General features: G+C 35.6%; 1 protein-coding gene across 1 annotated transcript in view; it reads right to left on the bottom strand.

The window, feature by feature from the left end:
- Positions 1-6,432: 6,432 nt before the first annotated feature.
- The window catches only part of LOC127078513 (protein PSY1), a 28,602-nt gene continuing 13,926 nt past the window's right edge, over positions 6,433-21,108 (bottom strand). Inside the window, exon 4 of the mRNA XM_051018961.1 lies at positions 6,433-6,484. Within this exon, the coding sequence (XP_050874918.1) occupies positions 6,465-6,484 (20 nt within the window). The 3' untranslated portion in view covers positions 6,433-6,464. The remainder of the gene's footprint in view (positions 6,485-21,108) is intronic.

A 21,108-nucleotide genomic window follows, 5' to 3' on the forward strand; every position in this document is an offset into this window, starting at 1 on the left:
TTGTCTTTCAACATACTTCTAATCATATTCATGATGGTTCTATTCTTCCTTTCTGTGACTCCATCCTGTTGTGGAGTATAGGGTGGCACCACCTCATGCACAATCCCTTCTTTCACACATAATGCGTCGAAGTCTTTCGACACATATTCTCCACCACCATCAGTCCTCAGAATCTTGAGCTTTCGACCTCTTTATCTTTCGACCATAGATTTAAACCTGGAAAATACCTTGATCACTTCACTTTTCTAATTGATCAGGTAAGCGAACAGTTTTCGACTAAAATCATCTATGAATGTAACAAATTATTTGTTACCTCTATTCGAATTCGCCTGGATAGGACCACATACATCAGAGTGTATGAATTCAAAAATTGCTTTCGACCTGCTTCCTGCATCCTTACTAAAGTTGTTCTTGTGCATCTTCGCCTGCACACATTCTTCACACACTTCACTTGGAATATCGATTTCTGGTAATCCTGAAACCATATTTCTTCTCTTAAAATCTCTGATGTCTTTGAAATTTAGATGGCCAAGTATATAATGCCATATACATTCCTCTTTGTTGGTTGTTGTTGCAAGACACTTATACTCCATCACATTAAGCTCAATCTTGAAGGTTCTGTTCTGAGACATTGGAGCCTTCAAGATCAACCTTCCATTTGAGTCGATAACTCTCATCATCTTGTATTTGATCGACACCTTATAGTTCTTTTCGTCTAACTTCCCTATGCTGAGCAAATTTCTCTTCATGCTTGGTATGTACAACACATAAGAAATTACTAACCTCTTACCATATTTCCTCATAATTAGAACATCACCAACACCTTCAGATGCTAGAGTATTGTCATTTGTAAATTTCACCATGTTCTTCATTGAGGGTTTTATGTTGACAAACCAATCTTTCCTTCCATACATGTGTGATGAGAATCATGAGTCCAAGTACCACTAGTCATTGAATCTTTTTTCATCTCTCGTTGTAACCATCAGCAACATCTCTTATTCTTCATGTTTTGCCAGCTTTGCACCAGTTTCTTGATTCTTCTCATTTTATAGACATTTACTAGAATAGTGACCATGTTGCTGACAATTGTAACACTGAATGTGACTCTTGTCTGGCTTTCGACCACCATCTCTTCCTCTACATACAATACCACCTCTTTGGTTGCCTTGGTTCCAGGGTTTTTTTCTGATTCGACCAGTTTCCTTCTTGTTGATTTCGACCAGTCGAATTGTTGTAGCCTCATATGCCTTTGTTTCCATTCCAGCTTCCTTTACCTTTCCTTTCTTTTGTTGATTGCGCCTGTAAAGCCACATCACTCTTCAACCTTCTTGCATCTCTTTCAGTCATTCTTTGTTCATGAGATTCAAGTGTGCCTTGAAGCTCTTCCTTTGTCAGTTTTGACAAATCTTTCTCCTCTTCTATGGCTACTACCACGTGGTCGAACTTTGGAGCCAACGACCTCAAGATCTTTCCAACAACATATCTTGATGTCAACACTTCTCCACATACTTTGATTTGATTCACCAGTTTCATAACCTAAGTGAAGAAATCAGTTATGCTTTCATTGTCTTCCATCTAAAGCAATTCATACGTCCTTTTGTGAGTTTGTAACCTCACCTCTTTCACCTTCTATGCGCCTCCAAGCGATTTCTCCAGAATTTCCCGTGCTTCTTTTCCTGACTCTACATCACTAACATTTCCAAAGTTATCTGGATCAACACATTGATGGATTTTAAAGAGAGCTTTATAATCTTTCTTTTTCAATTCTTTATGTGTAGCCCTTTCTTGATCCGTCGCATTTTCTGCAAGCATTGTTACTCCTTCCTTCACAAGATCCCAAATATTTTGATAAAAAAACACAACCTTCATCTGCTTGGACCAATTCTCAAATTATTGTTCTTGAGAATCGGAAGATTCGCTGGAAAATGCCTATTTGGATGATTCATTTCCATCATGATTTTCTTCCCACGAATCGCTTAATGATACCTTTGTTAGGGGAGTTTTTAACTAGAGAGCATTGAACGTTGTAGGACTTCTTGTTTTATAGAGCAACACCTTTGTGAGAGACACACCACATATTCATCCAAAATCTTAAGATGATAGATGGGTGGATTCTCTCACTTATAAGTGCTAAGTCTCCATATTTCCAACCAATGTGAGACTATTACTCACACTTGCTACATTCTCAACAATTATGTGATGCAATGTGCATTGGATGATGAGAAAAGTGCAATGATACATGGTTAATGTCATATGATGAATGCTATTTTTTGTTTTCACTTTAAAATTCAGTTTTGCTATTCTTTGACTAGATAAACATGTTATGGAAATATGATTTCTTGAATGAGGTAAATGATGGTGATTTTATGGTTAAATGCAACTTTAGCTCTAATAAAAAACACAATGTTTTATGAGGTATGAAAAAAGCTTTACCTTTGCTTACCTTTTCACTTTAAAATGGTGAGGCAAAACTATGATAGGATACCTAGCAGAGCATTTGGCTGCATAAACGAGTAAAAGGCCTAACAAACTTTATTATTTCTTGTGTTAGCTTCTTATATATCAATTGGATGATTTAACGGGATAAATTATTCCCTCTAACTTTAACATTAAATATTAATTTAAGTTTGGAATATACTAAGTTTCAACCTTTCTTTGAAAAAGAACGTTTATTTCATTTTAACACTCTTAAAATATATTATTATTTTGACTAGATCTGAAAATAATCATTAAATGTTATATATTTGATTAATTTTTATTTATTGTATTAACTATTATTTATAAATCTAAAAAATACTGTATTTAAAAAATATTAAAACTACTTAAAGAATTCAAATTATGGAAGAGAGAGCTTACTTTTAGACTTGAATACTTTGAATGTAAGATTGCCAACTAACTATTTGTATGAATAAGAAAATTTTCATCTTTAACGTGAATTGTTTTCTTTAACTATTAAGTTACAACATTCATTAGATGAGATTTTGTTTTTCAATTCTTCTTAAATTTTAAATTTCAAAAAATTACAACATTCTTAGCATTTAAAAAAAAGGTTTGTTTAAATACTTTATTTTTGGTGTACGGGTTTAAATACTGGTTTAATCGTGGTCTTGAAATTAAATATTTAGGGATATTCAGATTAACTAATTATTTGGATGGTCTATATCCATATTTAAATTCGATTATTAAAATTAGTTAATTATTATTTTAATTTTAACAAAATTTATATTTTAGACTGTTATTAATTTGATTTTAACAAAATCCATATTTTGATCATCCATATTCAAAATAAAAAACAAATTAATCTATTTTTTTAAAATAAAAATAAATAAATTTTCAAAAAGTTGTTTTTATTCTTTTCTGATAATTTTTTAAATAAAATTAACTTCTTTTTAAAAAAATATATCTGAAAATAAAATAAATGACTTTTACATTTTTTAAAAAATTGAAAAACCAAAAAGCATGATTTCTTTTTCAAAAAAAAATTCTTCAGAAGAAAAAGTCTTAAAAAAAATTGTTTGATTATGAATATAACTAATTTATAACTATTTAAAAAAAATGATTAAATTAACTCTCCATGGCCATTCCTATAGATATGTCTATAGTTGTTAACTTAGATGGATTAACCTAAGCTTCAATTTACTACTTTATTTATATAAAATAAAATAAAATTTATGTGATATCTTAGTGGAAAGATTTTAATTTTATAACTTCAAGATGTTGTATTTAAATTTACTAAAAGTGATTGTAAAATATCGTGCCACTTTAATTATTAAAAAATTTATTTATTATTTACTATTTTTTTCTGATTTTACTTTTTAAATTTATTGAATAATAAATATATAATAGAGAAGACACACTGATTATTTATTAAATCTAAATAATAATTTTTTTCTAATAAATTAGATCATCTAGAATTTTTTTTAAACATTATAAAAGTATCCGATGTCTTGTGAAGAAAAAAAATGATGGCACAAATTGAAACAGAAGAATTCATGTAAAATATAATCAAAATCAAAGTATAAAATATAAATATCAAGAATGAAATTCGCTTATAACAATTTGACTTTATAATCTCAAGTGATAGAGTTTAAAATTTATATTACACATTTTATAGAATAATAATTATCGTTGCATCATATTAATAATATTTTAAATAAGTAGAGTAGTTCAATTGATATCTTTATTAAAATATTTATGATAATTTTCACTTTCCCAACTTTCTTATTTATTAAAATATTTATTTAAAAAAATTCTAATTTTATGATGAAATATTTTATTTTAATTTTTACCCGAGTCATGCATCTAAATCATTTGAGTAATTTGTATTTGTCTGAGTCAAAGGTCAAATTGACTAAAAGTCAAAGAGGGAGTATCTTGACTTTTCTCCATTTATTTATTTAATTTTTCCTTATTTATATATTTATTTTCATTTTACCAATTACTTTTTATTTATTTATTTTTATTTTATTATTCATTTATGTTTATTACTTTTATGTCGATTTTTTTTATATGATTTTTTTAATATTATTATTATTATTTTTGTGTATTGTCTGAAACGTGAAACCACAAACATCCAAAAATACCCGAACATACCAAAGTTAGATCAGAGGGATCAATTTCCAAATCAAATCTTATTCAATCACATATTAAATTATAAAGGGATTGCTATGTGTTTCTTGTTATGTGTTTTTTAGTGGATTTAGGTTAGATTTTGGGGGATTCTGAGTAGGTTTATGGTTTTGGTTGGAGGTAGAAGATGAACATTTATTGTGTTCATATAAACACGGTGAAGATCCATGGTGGTTCAGGGTGGCTCATGGTGGGTTAGGGATGAAGTTTGTCTTTCTAAGTTTTGTGTTCATCGTGTTCAAATGAACACGATAAATGTTGGTTGAAGGTGGTGGTTCCTACGGTGACCCTAGGTTTTGTTACCGTTGCTAGAGTTTTTTGATGGTGGTTGAGGGTTAGAGAGAAGGGAGAAAGTTCAAAGAAGAAAGGGAGAGAGGAAGAGAAGAGAGAGAAAGGGAATTGTGAAATAAGAGAGTCTCAACGTGAGACTCCTTTAATTACCTCCACCATAGCTCACTTGATGAAGTCATGTGGTTTCATCTTAGCTCTTTGATCACTCCCTCGTGTGATCCTACGTGCGCATCCTCACCCAAACACTTTACTTTGAACCTTTGATCAATGATCAAACGGTTCAACTCTTGTTTTCTTTAATTGAATCAAGGTCATTTGATCAATCAGATGATCACGTCTGATTCTTTCTTTTTTAGCTTTTGGGACCCTAAATTTCTTTTAATTAAAACCCCATGTAATCCTATTTGCACCACCCTTCTGATTTTATTTGTTTTTTTTTATTTCCATCTGTTTATTTTTATTATAAAATATCAAATATAAAACTTAATCAATTATAATGAATGTAATTAATCAATTTAAAAATATTTTATGAGTAAATTTAGATTAAAAAGGGAACAGGCGAATGTATATTCGTTTGTTTCTCGAGTATTAGAGGCTTAGTGTATACTTTGATAGAATTGATTACTCGTCTTCCACCTAAAATCAATCTCAACTCGTCAAATTAACTATTTACCCTTTTGAAATCTAAATAATTTTTTTCATAAAAGAATAGTGTTTTATTCATTCAGACGCAAAATACAAACATACGCTTCAGCCTCCATAGTGTGAGCATACAAGCAAATGTTTAACCGCTCAAATGCAACCTAAACACTATTCTCTACAAACAACCAACACACAAATATTTTATACTAAAGAACTACGTAGCTTTGAGTTTCCCATCGCACTTGAAAATATGTAGGAGCAAGATTCAACATCTTGTTAAACACCCTAATAATAACTTTATTTTCCCCCTTTTATTTCTTTTTGTATATGTCTTTTTAATAATAAGAAGAACTTCAAACACTTTTAAGCTAAATACTTTTTCACAAAACTAATTAGAAGATTCCCGTTGAGTACAACAAATGTGTAAGATGCTAACATCTTTCTCTCGCATAACCGACTATTGAACTAGAATTTGGTTGCGATGACCATATTTCGTTCTTTAAAGGTTTTGTCGATGTTTCCCTTTAAAAAAATTAACTTCAATGACGACTCTATTAATTTCGAGCGTTCATTACGCTAGGACAATTTTTACGCCGCAAAAGACCTCACACGCATACCAATCAAACATCTAAACGCACCAACTTGCTAGAATCGTTCTAAGCTTTATTATAATTCGAAGGGAAAGGATCTATTTTTTTAATTTTATTCTTGTTGCGTCTTACCCTCTAAATTTTCCATTTATTAAAAGTTTCATATAAGTACATGGCTATTTTTTTTCACATATAGTATTTTAACTGTTGAGAATAGCCATGTCTATAAAATACATTGAAATCATTGGATTTATTCATAAAACAAAAAGTGATTGAACTTAATGAACATTTGAAGATTCTGAGGAAGCACCTTCATTGCATCTTCGATTTCACTGAAAATAAGGAAGTAAAATCTGCATATTAGAAAAACATCCAAAGTTGGTTGACATGTGTGTGAATATTTAAATATTAATTTTATAAATTTAGTTTCTATTTAAAATCAATATCGTATTTGCGTGTCTACTCAATTTTTAGTAATCAAAATATTTGAAACTATAGTTTAGAGAACATACAGTAGAATACAATAAGGTAAGATGTATTGATAATGTGTGCTGAAGGATACTCTATAATTTTGAGTTTTTTAAAGAGTGCAACAGGGTCAAATTTTGAATGGAGTGATTAAATAATCATATGAGTAGTGCCTATATTATTTCTAAAAACCTTAGCAGAATTTTTGAAGATTTGCATCTAGTTTAGAATTGAGGATGTTGGATTAATTAAGAAATTTAATATATATTTTCTATGGACAAATCGCGAATCAAAACTCAAATATTTCTACTATAGGCATTACATAGAAAAACAATCAATCAAATCAGATAGAATTTTACAATTATGTGCAATATCATATATTCTAATGCAACTCCAAACATTATTGTAATAGTTTTTAACGCACGAACACATTGCCTTTCTAATTTACTAGTTATCAAGGTATGTATTATGCGTTCGATCTTTTCAGGTGGCTAAAAAATACGCGTCCCTTGCAACTCAACTCCATGAAGGCAGAAAAATCTATATGAGCCGACTGATACTCATGGGACTTTATGAGTCCATGTCCTTGGACATTGTTGATATGGTAAAACCATAAAACCCCAACAGCCTGAACGCCACTTTTGAATCCTCCCTAAAGGCTAGAGTTCCTCCCAACTTGACAGCAGGAATCAAGGGGCCTCGACTAGCTAAGCTCACCTTAAACGATGGGAAGGCGGTCTCTCTAGAGATCTTTAAAGATTGTTTCCAGATGTTTTACAGGTGTAAAATCTTCATTGAGTCGATGGCCCCATTTGCAAGTTGACAGTGCGGTCCTGACTAGTTCAGGAAACCTTACCCAAACTAGTCCCGAAAAGAGCAAGACGAGATAAATAGAGTTCTATTTTTCTTCTTCGATCCCACCGTTATCTGGACGAGGCTTACCACTTCAGTGGCTGATTTGAGGGTGGCCCCTGCCAACCGAATTTGGTGGCTAGGCAATTCGAGTTGAGCTAGTTACTCCCCAAGTGCCTCATTCCTAGCGCCAAAACCTTTTTCTACATGCTTGACATGGCTATTGAGAGGTGGCTCAATGGTAGTCGTTTGTGTTACAAAAATAAAGAAGTTTTCTTACATGCTTTCAACTACACCCTTTTTTATCATTGTACTCAGGAGTTTGAAGAGTGTCAGGCACAACATTGTTCCCATGTACCTGATATACAATTATGGCACAACATTTAGTTGATGTATTTTCTTTCCTAAGAGAAATATATGCATTTTTCAAAATTATTCAAACATTCTTTATATTGCTTTGAGACTTTTTGAGCTAACGCGTGTTATTTTCTCCTTCGCATGTATTCCCAAAATTCCTAAAGCTTATAGTAGTAGATCTGAAGGACCCATCATTTCGAGGGTTGCAAAGGTACATTCTAAACCCTCTAAAAATATTGATTTATCTCTCCATTGAATTTTCTAACCCAAAATTACTTGTCAAGGGAGTGATTGAGACCTTTACCTCTAGAAGGACATCGTGGACGAGAGACTTCAACGATACCAACCATGAGTCTTCTTCTGATGATGCCTTGGGTCATACCTTGATTATTGATCTATTTCTTACCATGATATAGTTTCTTTCTCATATTTTCCAATTTTGCTAGTCTCCTCAGAAAGAGAGCAAATTCAATGTCAGTGATGGCGAAGAAGAAGAACCAGTCCCTCCACCACCTACTTCGCATGTTGGCACTTGTACTTCTAGGGCCACTACCATTCCCCCTAAGGCTACCACAGACCCAGGTGAGGCCTCCGCTGAATGAAAGAGAGCAAGGTCTAGAGGTGTCACGATTCTCGAATAAGAGGATACTGAAGAGAGTGAAACGCCACTTCGACATAAAAGAAAATGGAGCGGCCACACCTTTGGGCAACCTCAAACACCGACTAAGACCGCTACTCCACTGCCTCGACTTGAAGAAGAATGGGTACCTTCTATTTCTTCTCTTTATTTCTATTTTTTTGCCATTGTTGACTTAGTTCGTTTGGCAGCCTATCAGTACTACTTCAGAAAGCTATCATCCTCAACTAGTTGATTCAGACACAATTGTTGAAGACTTCGACCTCCAAAATGTTAATCCCTCATACCACCCACAGCCTATTGATCCTTCTGATGACATTCAAATTGATGTTGGCAAAGGTGATGTTATCAGCCAAGAGGAACTAGTTGGTGGGAAGATCTTGGAATTTGTCATGGTGACAAACAACAAGTCAACGGTTATGCCTACCCCACAAAACAACAGACACGAGTTATGTTTCCTGAGGCCCTAATGATAAATATCCCTCCCGAGGGGACTCTTGTGGGTGCCCATGTCAAGGATGCTCCTGACATTATAGGTCCTAGACTCGTGCATTCATTTGGAGAATCTCCACCTTATGAAGAGCTCCAGGAGAAAACTTACTCCTCTTCAACTCTCAGGTCACGCTATACTAAAAGTGCTAGCGAAGTGTTTGATTTTAATCATAATTCTTCTAAATTTTCTAAACTTGAAGATCCTGTCGAGGTCTTCAAAATAGTCATCGAGAAACCTGAGATCTTGTCTCCTGACTCGCCTGCTGGTCCAAACGACAATTACACTAAATTGTTTGGGCAACTGAAGTCTAAACTAGTCGGGATAGATTTCCTCCAAACTATAAGGGACGGTCTTGTTGTCCTGTTTGAGATTTAGGGGTTGTTGTTAAAATTTAAAAAACCTGATGTCCCAGGCCCCATTGCTGATATTGTATTGGATTGTAAACCCTTACTCGAACAGGTTGTTCAAGTTGTGAGGAAGAAGCAAGAGAGCGACAACCATACTGACCTGAGGATGGGCGTTTTGTATGAACATCAAAGCTTGGTTTAGAACTCTCAAACTCTCGTTGCTGGGTTGGAGGAGAAAGTTAAAACTAAGAAGAAATTGGCCACTCTGGATGCCGACATCCTCTTCCTAGACTCAACAAATGAACTGGTTGCGACTGAGACTAGAAGCAGCAGAGAAAGAAAGGGCAGAACTAGTAACTCTTGACCTGGATTCCGTAGAAAAAGAGATAGACGAGACCACCAACATGGTTTGGAAAGATTTAAGGTTATGAAGTAGTTGGAAGTCGAGGTAGAAAAATTGAAAGCCTTCAACCAACAAATCGACTGAAAGCTCCACCGTACCAAAACTCTCTTTGAGGAGTTAAGAGAATATATGAACTCTGTAGTTTCAAATTCCGTTTAGGTTCAAAATTGTAATACATTTTCCTTTTGGCCTTGTATTATTTTCCTCTTTCGGTATTTCTTGTAATCTTGTCGTTCTGGCCACATCAATGATATTTTGAGAACTATTTTCCTTTTGTGATACTGATTTCCTGAAGCATGGGCCTATAATTTTTAGGTATTTCCAATTTATTCACAATGCTCGATTAGCATGGTCTAATTAATCAATGTCATACACATTATTGGAAAACACTTGACTAATTTTTAAAGGTCCTTCCCAATTCGATGACCATTTTCCTAAAGACATATCCTTTTTGTCAACATGAAGTATAACTTTCCAGACATAATCTCCGACAGAAAATATTTTTGACTTAACCTTTTTGTTGTAGGTTTAGGCTATTTTCTTCTTTTGTCTCATCAGGGCATCTAAAGCAAGTAGCCTTTCTTTGTCTAGGTCGACCAACTCATCCATCACCATGCTCCAAAAATGGTCATACGGGATTTCATTTTCCCTTTGAATCCTTACATATTGTAAGCATATCATTGCATGTAAAACTGCACCATGGATAGACGTTAGTCAAAATGGTGTAGAATTTGTGGCTTCTTTGGTCGAAGTTCGGCAAGCCCAGAGTGCTTGATTCAAAGTTGTATCCTAACTTCTTGACTTTTGGCCTATGTTCTTTTTTATCAGGCTTATGATAACTTTGTTCGCAACCTCTATTTGGTTGTTAGCTTGTGAGTAGTAGGGAGTCGATGTTTGGAATTTGATTCCTGTCTCTATGGAAAACTCCATTATTTTTTTGCCGACGAACACTGAACCTTGGTTAGTTGTTATGGGTTCAGGAGTTCCATATCTACACATGATATGAATCTGTATGAAATCAATCACAGTGTCTTGGTTGACATTATTCAGAGGTACTGCCTCAACCCATTTTGTAAAGTAATCAATTCCCACTAAGACATATTTATGAATCTTAGATGACACATGTTTGATCTCACCTATTAGGTCTAACGTCCATCCCCTGAATGGACATGGCTTGACGATCGAATTTAATTCACTGGTGGGTACATGTTGTATTCCTCCATGTTTCTGACACTCTTGACATCCTAGAGCAAACTCAATGTAACCTTCAACATGATGGGCTAGTATACCCCTTGTCGACATAACAACCACTTCATTTTCTGGCCCGCTTGGTGAGCGCCACATGATCTGCTGTGGGTGCCAGAAATTTCCAAGTAAGCCTTGATTTCCCTAATACATTTTAGCAACATGTCTTGTGGAGTCTTTTTGAACAACTAGCTCCCAATAATGACGTAACTCAGTGCCTTGCATTTCATTTTTAGATCCATTATTCATGTTGGGTTTCTAAGGAACTCAATGATTTCCCTTTGCCAATCGTTGTTTGTTATGGTGTTGATGGCAACAGTTTCAAAAAATCCTGGTAACTTCTCTGGTCCCACCAATTTTGGCTTTGATAACTCTGGTCAAATAACGCTAGTTGATACCAGTTTATCTTTTATTTCAATCAAGTTCTTTAACTTTTTCTTTGCTACCGTATAGCCTGAGGCTACTTGGGATAAATCTTTGGCATCTTGGTGTTTTATTCGTGGTACATGTTCAATATCCACAGTTTCAAATCGTTTAAACATCGAATTTTCCTTGACGGAGTATATTAATAGATTATCTTTAATACATTTGTATTCTCTTGTTAACTATTTGATTACCAATTCGGAGTCACCCTTGATCTCGACTTTGGTTTCCCTAAAGTCTAATAATATTATAAGACTTGTTATCAAGGCTTCATATTCAGCCTCATTGTTGGAACAGTGGAAGCTGATCTTGAACTTATACTTAGTCTGAATTCCTTCTAAGGACATCATGAAAATTCCCATGTTTGTTCCCTTGGAATGAGTGGAACCATCAAAATATGATTTCTATGTTGGGAACTCGACATAGTTCTTAGATATTTATGTTACTGTGTGATCCACAATGAAATCATCAATAATTTGGCCATTAGTGGATTTTAAGAGCGCGTAAGTTAAAGAGTATTCAATTAGGGATAATGCCCACTTTCCAACTCTACTATGTCAAATTGGTTTCGACAACATGTGCTTAATTATGTCAAAGCATGAATAAACAAACACATCTAAAGATTTTATATAATGCTTGAGTTTGGTACAAGAAAAATATAATGATGAACACAATTTTTCTACAATAGTGTATCTAGTGTAAGCATCATTCATCATTCGACTTAAATAATATATGGCTCTTTCGACGCCATCATTATCTTCTTGGGATAACATACTCCCAATTGTCAACTCAGATGCAACAATGTATATCTTCATAGATTTTTTCCTCATGGGAGATAACAATGTTGAAGGCTTCAACAAGTACCTCTTAATCTCATCAAAGGCTTGTTGATGTTCTGGCTCTCACCTGAAACCTTATTCTTTCTTTAACCGTAGTAGTGGTGAGAACATTTTTTTCTTACCACTCAGATTCGAAATGTATCTTCTAATAAATTTGATTTTTCCGAACAAGGACTGGAGCTATTTTTTATTAGTCGGAGACTCAGTATTGTGTATGGCTTTTGTCTTGTTTGAATTTATCTATATGCCCTTCTTATGGACGAAAAAGCCAAGAAAATCCCATGTATGAACACAAAAAGCACATTTTAATGGGTTCATTTTAAGCTCATGTTTCCTCATCCTTTCAAATGATTGTCGAAGATGGTCAAGGTGGCCATTCTCGGGCGAAGATTTGATAACTATGTCATCAATATACACTTGCATGAATGTTTCAATAAAATCATGAAACATCGAGTTCATTACTCTCTGGTAACTAGCACCAACATTCTTCAAACCAAAAGGCGTCATTACCCATTCGTATGTGCCCAAGGCCCCTGGGCATCGAAACCCATTTTTGCTATGTCTTCTTCTACAATGAAAATATGGTTATAATCATAGTATCCATCGAGGATACTGAGGTATTCAAAACTAGCCGCTGAATCGACCAACATCTCAGCCACTAGCCTCTGATATTTGTCTTTAGGAGTGGCAGCATTAAGATCTCTAAAGTCTATGCGAGCTTTGAGGGTGCCACTTTTCTTAATAACTGGAACAATATTAGCTAGCCATTTGACATACCTGGAAGGTCTGATGAACTTGTTCCAAAGCAATCTGTTGATTTCAGCTTTGATCTTCGACATGATTTCTAGCATGAACTTTCTTAGGTTCTGTTTCACTGGCTTCTTATCAGGTTTGATCAACAACTTTAATTCTACTAGATCGCGACTAAGTCCAGGCATTTCATCATAGTCCCAGACGAAGCAATCTCTGAACTCCTTCAACACCTTGATTACTTCTGTTTTCAAGTGTGGGGCGATTTTGGCACTGATGTATGTCGACCTTTTCGTCGTCCCATAACTTAGATGGATTAACTTAGATGGATTAACGTAAGCTTCAATTAACTCTCCATGAGCATTCCTACTATAGTTATTAACTTAGATGGATTAACGAAGCTTCAATTTACTACTTTATTTATAAGAATAAAATTTGATATCTTAGTGGAAAGATTTTAATTTTGTAATTTCAAGATGTTGTATTTAAATTTACTAAAAGTGATTGTAAAATGTCGTGTCACTTTAATTATTAAAAAATAATTATTTATTATTATTTTTTTTATTCTACTTTTTAAATTCATTGAATAATAAATATATTTAGTCTATATAATAGAGAAGATACATTGATTATTTATTAAATCTAAATAATAATTTTTTTCTAATAAGTAAGATCATATAGAATTTTTTTTAAACATTATAAAAGTATCAAATGTCTTGTGAAGAAAAAAATGACAGCACAAGTTGAAACAGAATATTTCACGCAAAATATAATCACAATCAAACTACAAAATATAAATATCAAGAATGAAATTCACTTATAACTGAAGGAGAAGAGCGATCCAAAACACAGTGGAATTTAAAATTTCTCCTTTAGTGATCCTTACGAATGGGCATGATCAGTGATAGAATCGTTACCTCTTGTGGCGATTGTAACCTTTGATGCAGATCTACGGAGCGATCACGAACATTGAACGATGACAACGCCTCTACTCAGTCCACACGAACGGATTCCTTCAATCTCAGTGCTAGCTGCTACGAATGAAGGCTTTGAGTGAGAGAGAGAGAGAGAGAGAGAGAGAGAGAGAGAGAGAGAGAGAGAGAGAGAGAGAGAGAGAAATGAAAGTGCAACTGCACAAATGCTTCTACACAAGGGTTCTATTTATAGAACCACTTGTGTGGGCTGCAAGCTAAAAAACCCACTCAAGTGTATGTGGCTCATATCTTATAATAAGCCAAAATCACTTAAGCGTGTGGTACCTTACCATATTTCTTATTCTACTTAAGTACATCGTACCTTACGATGTTCTACAATTCACTTAAGTGCATCGTACATTACGGTATTCCTTAGTTACTCTATCTCACATCAATCCGTCCTTTTGTGTGTGACCATGTAGGTTTTCGTGGCATTGGCAATTATATCAAATCACGTATTTAACATAATAAACAGTGAGCGGCATCTAGCAACACATCACTGCTACCCAAGACACGAAAATATCATGTGATATGACAAATCCTTTTGTGATAATACTTATGTGTACAATTATCCTTTTGCCCTTATGTCTATATTGAACACAAGACATAGACCGTGTCATCCTTGTCCAATTCAATATTGGGACCATAGACATTTATCCTGTTATGCAGGATGGGCAAATTCCATCTAGGTCACTCATGTCCCTTAGCATGCTTCGTGGAGTATCCATCAACTGTCTTTATGGTCATCCAGTTACGGACAATATTTGATCAGCAATAAGGCACTCAACTCTACATCTAGGGTTCATAGTGGTTTCCGATCGAAGGGTGGTATACACCATTATCACCATGAGAATAACTTATGACACTTTGCATAACATTCTATATAGTATTCTCATAGCAGGTCAATCCAGTATAAATATTACTCTTAATATTCATACCTATGTTTAAGACTTGATAACTCCTTATCCATGATCCATGAGATGTGATCATCAGTCTATATACATAATAGTCTTAATGCTTTAATGTTATCCCACTTCACAATAAAGCTCAACTATGGATACTTTAAGAATAGTGTCCTTATGTTTAATGTGATCTCATGATTAAGTCACACTTGATACATTAAACGGACTATCTATTCTTTAGACAAACATAATAAAGAAAAAGCCTTTTATTATTAATAAATAATTCGATACAAGTACCAAAAGTATTGGCCTCTAGGGCTTACACCAACAATCTCTCACTAGCACTAGAGCCAATCAGGCATACCCCTAATGCCCATAGATCTAGTATGGCCATCATGCTTCTGCTGCGCAAGAGGCTTTGTCAGTGGGTCAACAATATTGTCAAGTGTAGGTACTCTGCATATTTTCACATCTACTCTATCTATTATCTCTCGAATGAGGTGATAACGCCTAAGTGTGTGTTTGGATCGTTGGTGAGATCTAGATTCCTTAGCTTGTGCGATAGCACCATTGTTATCACAATAGAGACCAATGGGATCCACAATGCTAGGAACTATGCCAAGTTCACTAATGAACTTTTTGATCCAAACAGCTTCCTTTACTGCATTTGAGGCAGCAATATACTCGGTCTCGGTTTTAGAATCAGCAACTGTATCTTGCTTTGAACTTTTCCAACTCACAGCGCCACCGTTTAAGCAAAACACATAACCAAATTACGATCTAAAGTCATCCTTATCTGTCTGGAAGCTAGCATCGGTGTATCCAATTACAACCAGCTCTTCTCGACCGCCATATATCAAGAATGAGTCCTTAGTCCTTCTCAAATACTTAAGGATATTCTTGACAGCTACCCAATGGGCATCACCAGGATCAGATTGGTACCTACTCGTTGCACTTAAAGCATACGAGACATCTGGTCGAGTATATAACATGGCATACATGATATATCCTATTGCAGATGCATATGGAATCTTATTCATGTGATCCCCTTCTTCCTTAGTTGAAGGGGATTGTGTTTTTGATAGACATAGGTCATGTTGCATAGGTATGAATCCTTTCTTGGAATCATGCATATTAAAGCGTCTCAGCCCTTTGTCTATGTACGTACTCTAACTTAGGCCAAGCAGTTTTTCTGATCTATCTCTATATATTCTGATTCCTAATATATAGGTTGTTTCACCTAGGTCCTTCATAGAAAAACATTTCCCCAACCAAGACTTTACTTGTTGCAGGGTAGGGACATCGTTTCCAATGAGTAATATGTCATCTACATATAATACCAGGAAAACGATCATGCTCCCACTAACCTTCTTGTAGACACAAGGCTCATCTTCGTTCTTGATGAATCCATATTGTTTTACTGTTTCATCAAAACGAAGATTCCAGCTTCTGGAAGCTTGCTTCAATCCATAGATTGATCTTTGTAACTTACATATCTTTTGGGCTTCTTCTGGTATGTCAAATCCTTCAGGCTGTGTCATGTACACATCCTCAAGAAGATTCCCATTAAGGAAAGCAGTTTTGACATCCATCTTCCATATTTCATAATCATGATATGCAGCGATAGAAAGTAAAATCCGAACAGATTTAAGCATTGCAACTTGTGAAAAGGTTTCATCATAGTCAACCCCATGAATTTGTTTATATCCTTTTGCAACCAGTCTTGCCTTATAGGTATGTACCTTACCATCCATGTCAGTCTTCTTTTTGAAGACCCACTTGCATCCTATAGGGTTAACTCCTACAGGAGGCTCTACCAAGGTCCAAACTTGGTTTGTGTACATGGAATCCATTTCAGATTTCATGGCTTCTAGCCACTTCTCAGACTCGGGACCTGTAACACCCTTCTAAAATACCCCAATATTTAATTAAAACAACATATAAAACTCAGAGTAATTATGCAGTTAAGGGTGTCACACACACACTTCACACCATGTTCCAATTTATCCTGTCATGCTCATTTATTTAATCAAATAAAACATTTGCATAATTCGCAGCGGAATAAAATCCAACATCAATACAAAACATGTAACACAATACGTGTAAGCTTATTCAACAATCATCAATGAAAACAAGTAAAACATCCCGTCCCGATGTTACATCTATCAGAGCACGACCCACTAAGGAACTATACTAGACTCCGAGGACTAGCTTCTACTCACTCACTGCTCGTTACCTGAAAATAAAGTTGTAAGGGTGAGTTCCTCAATCGATATAATAGGCATTATAAAATCTCATGTAATGTTAAGTAAATAACACATTAATCACCCTAATCGTATCACACATTCAGTAACGGCACATCAACTCAATTATCATATTCAACACCAACACACTTCATACTCATACTCAATGCCAACACAAACACACAACACACGTATAATACTGGAATACATCCATTCATATTATACGCCATACAAAATTTATGCAATGAGACTCCATGCATGCGGTACCGACTATTCGTGAACATATAGTTCAACTTCACCGACCAATCCAGGTACGGCTACCAAGCTCACTAGTCCCACTCATTTGAGACCTAGTGACTCACATCACTAATTCTTCACTATGGGAATTAGCTACCACCCCAAGGGCCATGCTATGCACGCTAAATCACCTAGCATGCAACATCAACAACAGTCCAAAATGACTAACATCACTAATTCCTCACTATGGGAATTAGCTACCACCATAAAGGCCACATAATGCATGCTAATCACCTAGCAATGCAACATCACAACAATAATCCACAATAGACCTATGCTCACACTCTAAGCCATAAAACAGTCCATTCACAACACATGCATAATATATACATTCACAACATTATGCATACAATCATACATCATCAACATATTCATCACATAATCAAACTATGATATGTCACATAGTCAATCGCAGCATTAGCACACTCTACTAATACCCCTTTTTCTCAAAACAATGGGAAATGATCCCTAGTACATCATACGCCAACATAGGCCTAACCTCAATTGGGTACATAATATTAAAAAGCCAATATTTCCTCTCTGCAACAGTGTTAACCGGTTAACGCCCTGGGTTAACCGGTTAACGCAGACAAAACACGCTTACTGCCCAAAACTTATCAGTGTTAACCGGTTAACGCCCTGGGTTAACCGGTTAACGCAGGCAAAACAGCACTAATTCTCAATTCGTAACAGTGTTAACCGGTTAACACCCTGGGTTAACCGGTTAACGCAGACAAAACAGCAGTTCCTGCGCTAACACAAAGCAGAATGCAGAATTCTCCGCATTTTCCGCCGTTAGAGGACTTCCGGACCTCCGATTCCAATTCCGTAAAAAGCTATACGTTCGGGAAAACACGACTCACACAATTACGGATTCAATTTCAGTTTCAAAACAATTTATCCAACACAATTATTCAGCATTCGACAAATTCCAATTAGGGTCAATTCAACGGTTTATCACTACCCATTACATGCTAACCCATAATACCCATTAAACGACGATAAACCCCCCTTACCTGAGTTAATCCGGCAACTTTGAGCTTCAAGCTTTTCCGTTCTCCAACCCTTGCTCTCTAGCTCTTCCTCTTGCCCTTTCTCCACTTTCTCAATCGCTTCTCTGTTTCACGTGAAAACCTTTTCTTTACCAAATGGGCTCTTTTTCTTTATTTCATACTTATATATTTTCCACTTTATTTTATTATTCCAATAATAATAATTCAAAAATTCCAAAATAATAATAATAATAATCCAATTATCTAATTAAATTAATAAATATATTATTAACTTAATTTAAATAATTACCATATTATTATCGGGGTGTTACAACTCTCCCCCACTAAAAGAGTTTTCGTCCTCGAAAACATACCTCAAGCGAACAACTCTGGGTAAGACTCCTTCATCTTACTCTCCAGTTCCCAAGTCACATTGCCACCTGCTGGTCCTCCCCAAGCTACCTTCACCAAGGCAATCTCTTTACCCCGCAACTGCTTCAACTCTCGATCCTCAATCCTCATAGGTGATGTTTCAACAGTCAGGTTATCTCTCACCTGTACATCATCTACTTGGACTACATGCGACGGATCATGAATGTACCTCCTCAACTGAGACACATGAAAAACCTCATGCAAATTCGCAAGCGACGGCGGTAAAGCGACACGATAGGCTACCTCCCCTATCCTCTCCAAAATCTGATAAGGACCAATAAATCGAGGTGTCAACTTCTTCGACTTCAAAGCTCGACCAACACCAGTTATCGGAGTAACACGAAGAAACACATGATCTCCCTCTTGGAACTCAAGTGACTTCCTCCTCTTATCATGATAACTCTTCTGACGACTCTGAGCAATTCTCATCTTCTCCTGAATCATCTTAATCTTTTCTGTAGTCTGTTGAACAATCTCCGGTCCAACCACAGCACTCTCACCGGACTCATACCAACATAACAGTGTCCGACATCTCCTACCATACAAAGCTTCAAACGGTGCCATACCAATGCTCGAATGAAAACTATTGTTGTAGGTAAACTCAATCAAAGGTAAATAACAATCCCAAGCACCTCCCTTTTCCAAAACACAAGCTCTCAAAAGATCCTCTAATGACTGAATCGTCCTCTCAGTCTGACCATCAGTCTGCGGATGATATGCAGAACTCAATCTCAGCTTAGTTCCCAAAGCCCTCTGCAAACCTTCCCAGAACTTCGATGTAAATCTAGGATCTCTGTCTGAAACAATACTCGACGGAATACCATGCAAACTTACAATTTTCTCAATATACAACTCAGCTAATCTCTCTAACGGGTAATCCATTCTGATTGGAATGAAATGAGCCGACTTCGTCAATCTATCCACAATCACCCAAATAGCTTCAAAATTCTTACTTGTCCTCGGTAAACCAGAAACAAAATCCATACTGATACTATCCCACTTCCACTCTGGAATAGCCAACGGTTGCATTAGCCCAGACGGCTTCTGATGCTCAATCTTTGACTTCTGACAAGTCAAACAAGAATAAACAAAACTCGCAATTTCTCTTTTCATTCCCGGCCACCAAAATAACTTCTTCAAATCATGATACATCTTCGTAGCTCCAGGATGAATACTCAGACCACTACGATGTCCTTCCTCCAGAATCCTCTTCTTAAGTTCGGTAACATCCGGAATACACACCCGATTACCAAATTTCAAAACACCATTCTCATCAACTCTGAATTCACCACCTTGACCTTGATTCACTAAAGTCAACTTATCGACCAAAAGCACATCGGATTTCTGACCTCCTCTAATCTCATCCAAAATATTACTCGTTAATTTCAACATTCCCAATTTAACACTATTGTGAGTACTCTCACACACCAAACTCAAGTCTCTAAACTGCTCAATCAAATCCAATTCCTTAACCATTAACATAGACATATGTAACGATTTCCGACTCAATGCATCAGCCACTACATTTGCTTTACCCGGATGGTAATTCAAACCAAAGTCATAATCCTTCAGAAATTCTAACCATCTCCTCTGTCTCATATTCAGCTCTTTCTGATCAAACAAATACTTTAAACTTTTATGGTCACTGAAAATCTCAAATCTTGACCCGTACAAATAATGTCTCCATAACTTCAGAACAAATACCACAGCTGCCAACTCTAAATCGTGCGTCGGATAGTTCCTCTCATGAACTCTCAGCTGTCTCGAAGCATAAGCTATAACCTGCTTATTCTGCATCAACACACCACCCAAACCCAACAATGAAGCATCACAGTAAACCTCAAATGATTCCGACGAACTCGGTAATATCAGAATAGGAGCAGTAGTCAACCTTCTCTTTAACTCTTGGAAACCTTCTTCACATTTTGAGTCCCAAACAAATGCTTGCCCCTTTCTAGTCAACATCGTCAATGGTAACGCCAACTTAGAAAATCCCTCAATGAATTTCCTATAGTAACCAGCCAATCCCAGGAAACTGCGAATCTCAGCAACAGACTTCGGAGCCTCCCACTTAGACACCGCTTCTATCTTAGAAGGATCAACAGCAACACCACCTCTTGAAATCACATGACCAAGAAAACTAACCTCTTCTAACCAAAATTCACATTTAGAGAGTTTAGCAAATAACTTCTTTTCTCGTAGAACTTCTAAAACCACTCTCAAATGCTCAGCATGCTCTTCTTCAGATTTCGAATACACCAAAATGTCATCAATAAACACCACAACAAACTGGTCTAGGTAC

Source organism: Lathyrus oleraceus, chromosome 5 (genome assembly GCF_024323335.1).
Source record: "Lathyrus oleraceus cultivar Zhongwan6 chromosome 5, CAAS_Psat_ZW6_1.0, whole genome shotgun sequence".
Taxonomy (NCBI): domain Eukaryota; kingdom Viridiplantae; phylum Streptophyta; class Magnoliopsida; order Fabales; family Fabaceae; genus Lathyrus; species Lathyrus oleraceus.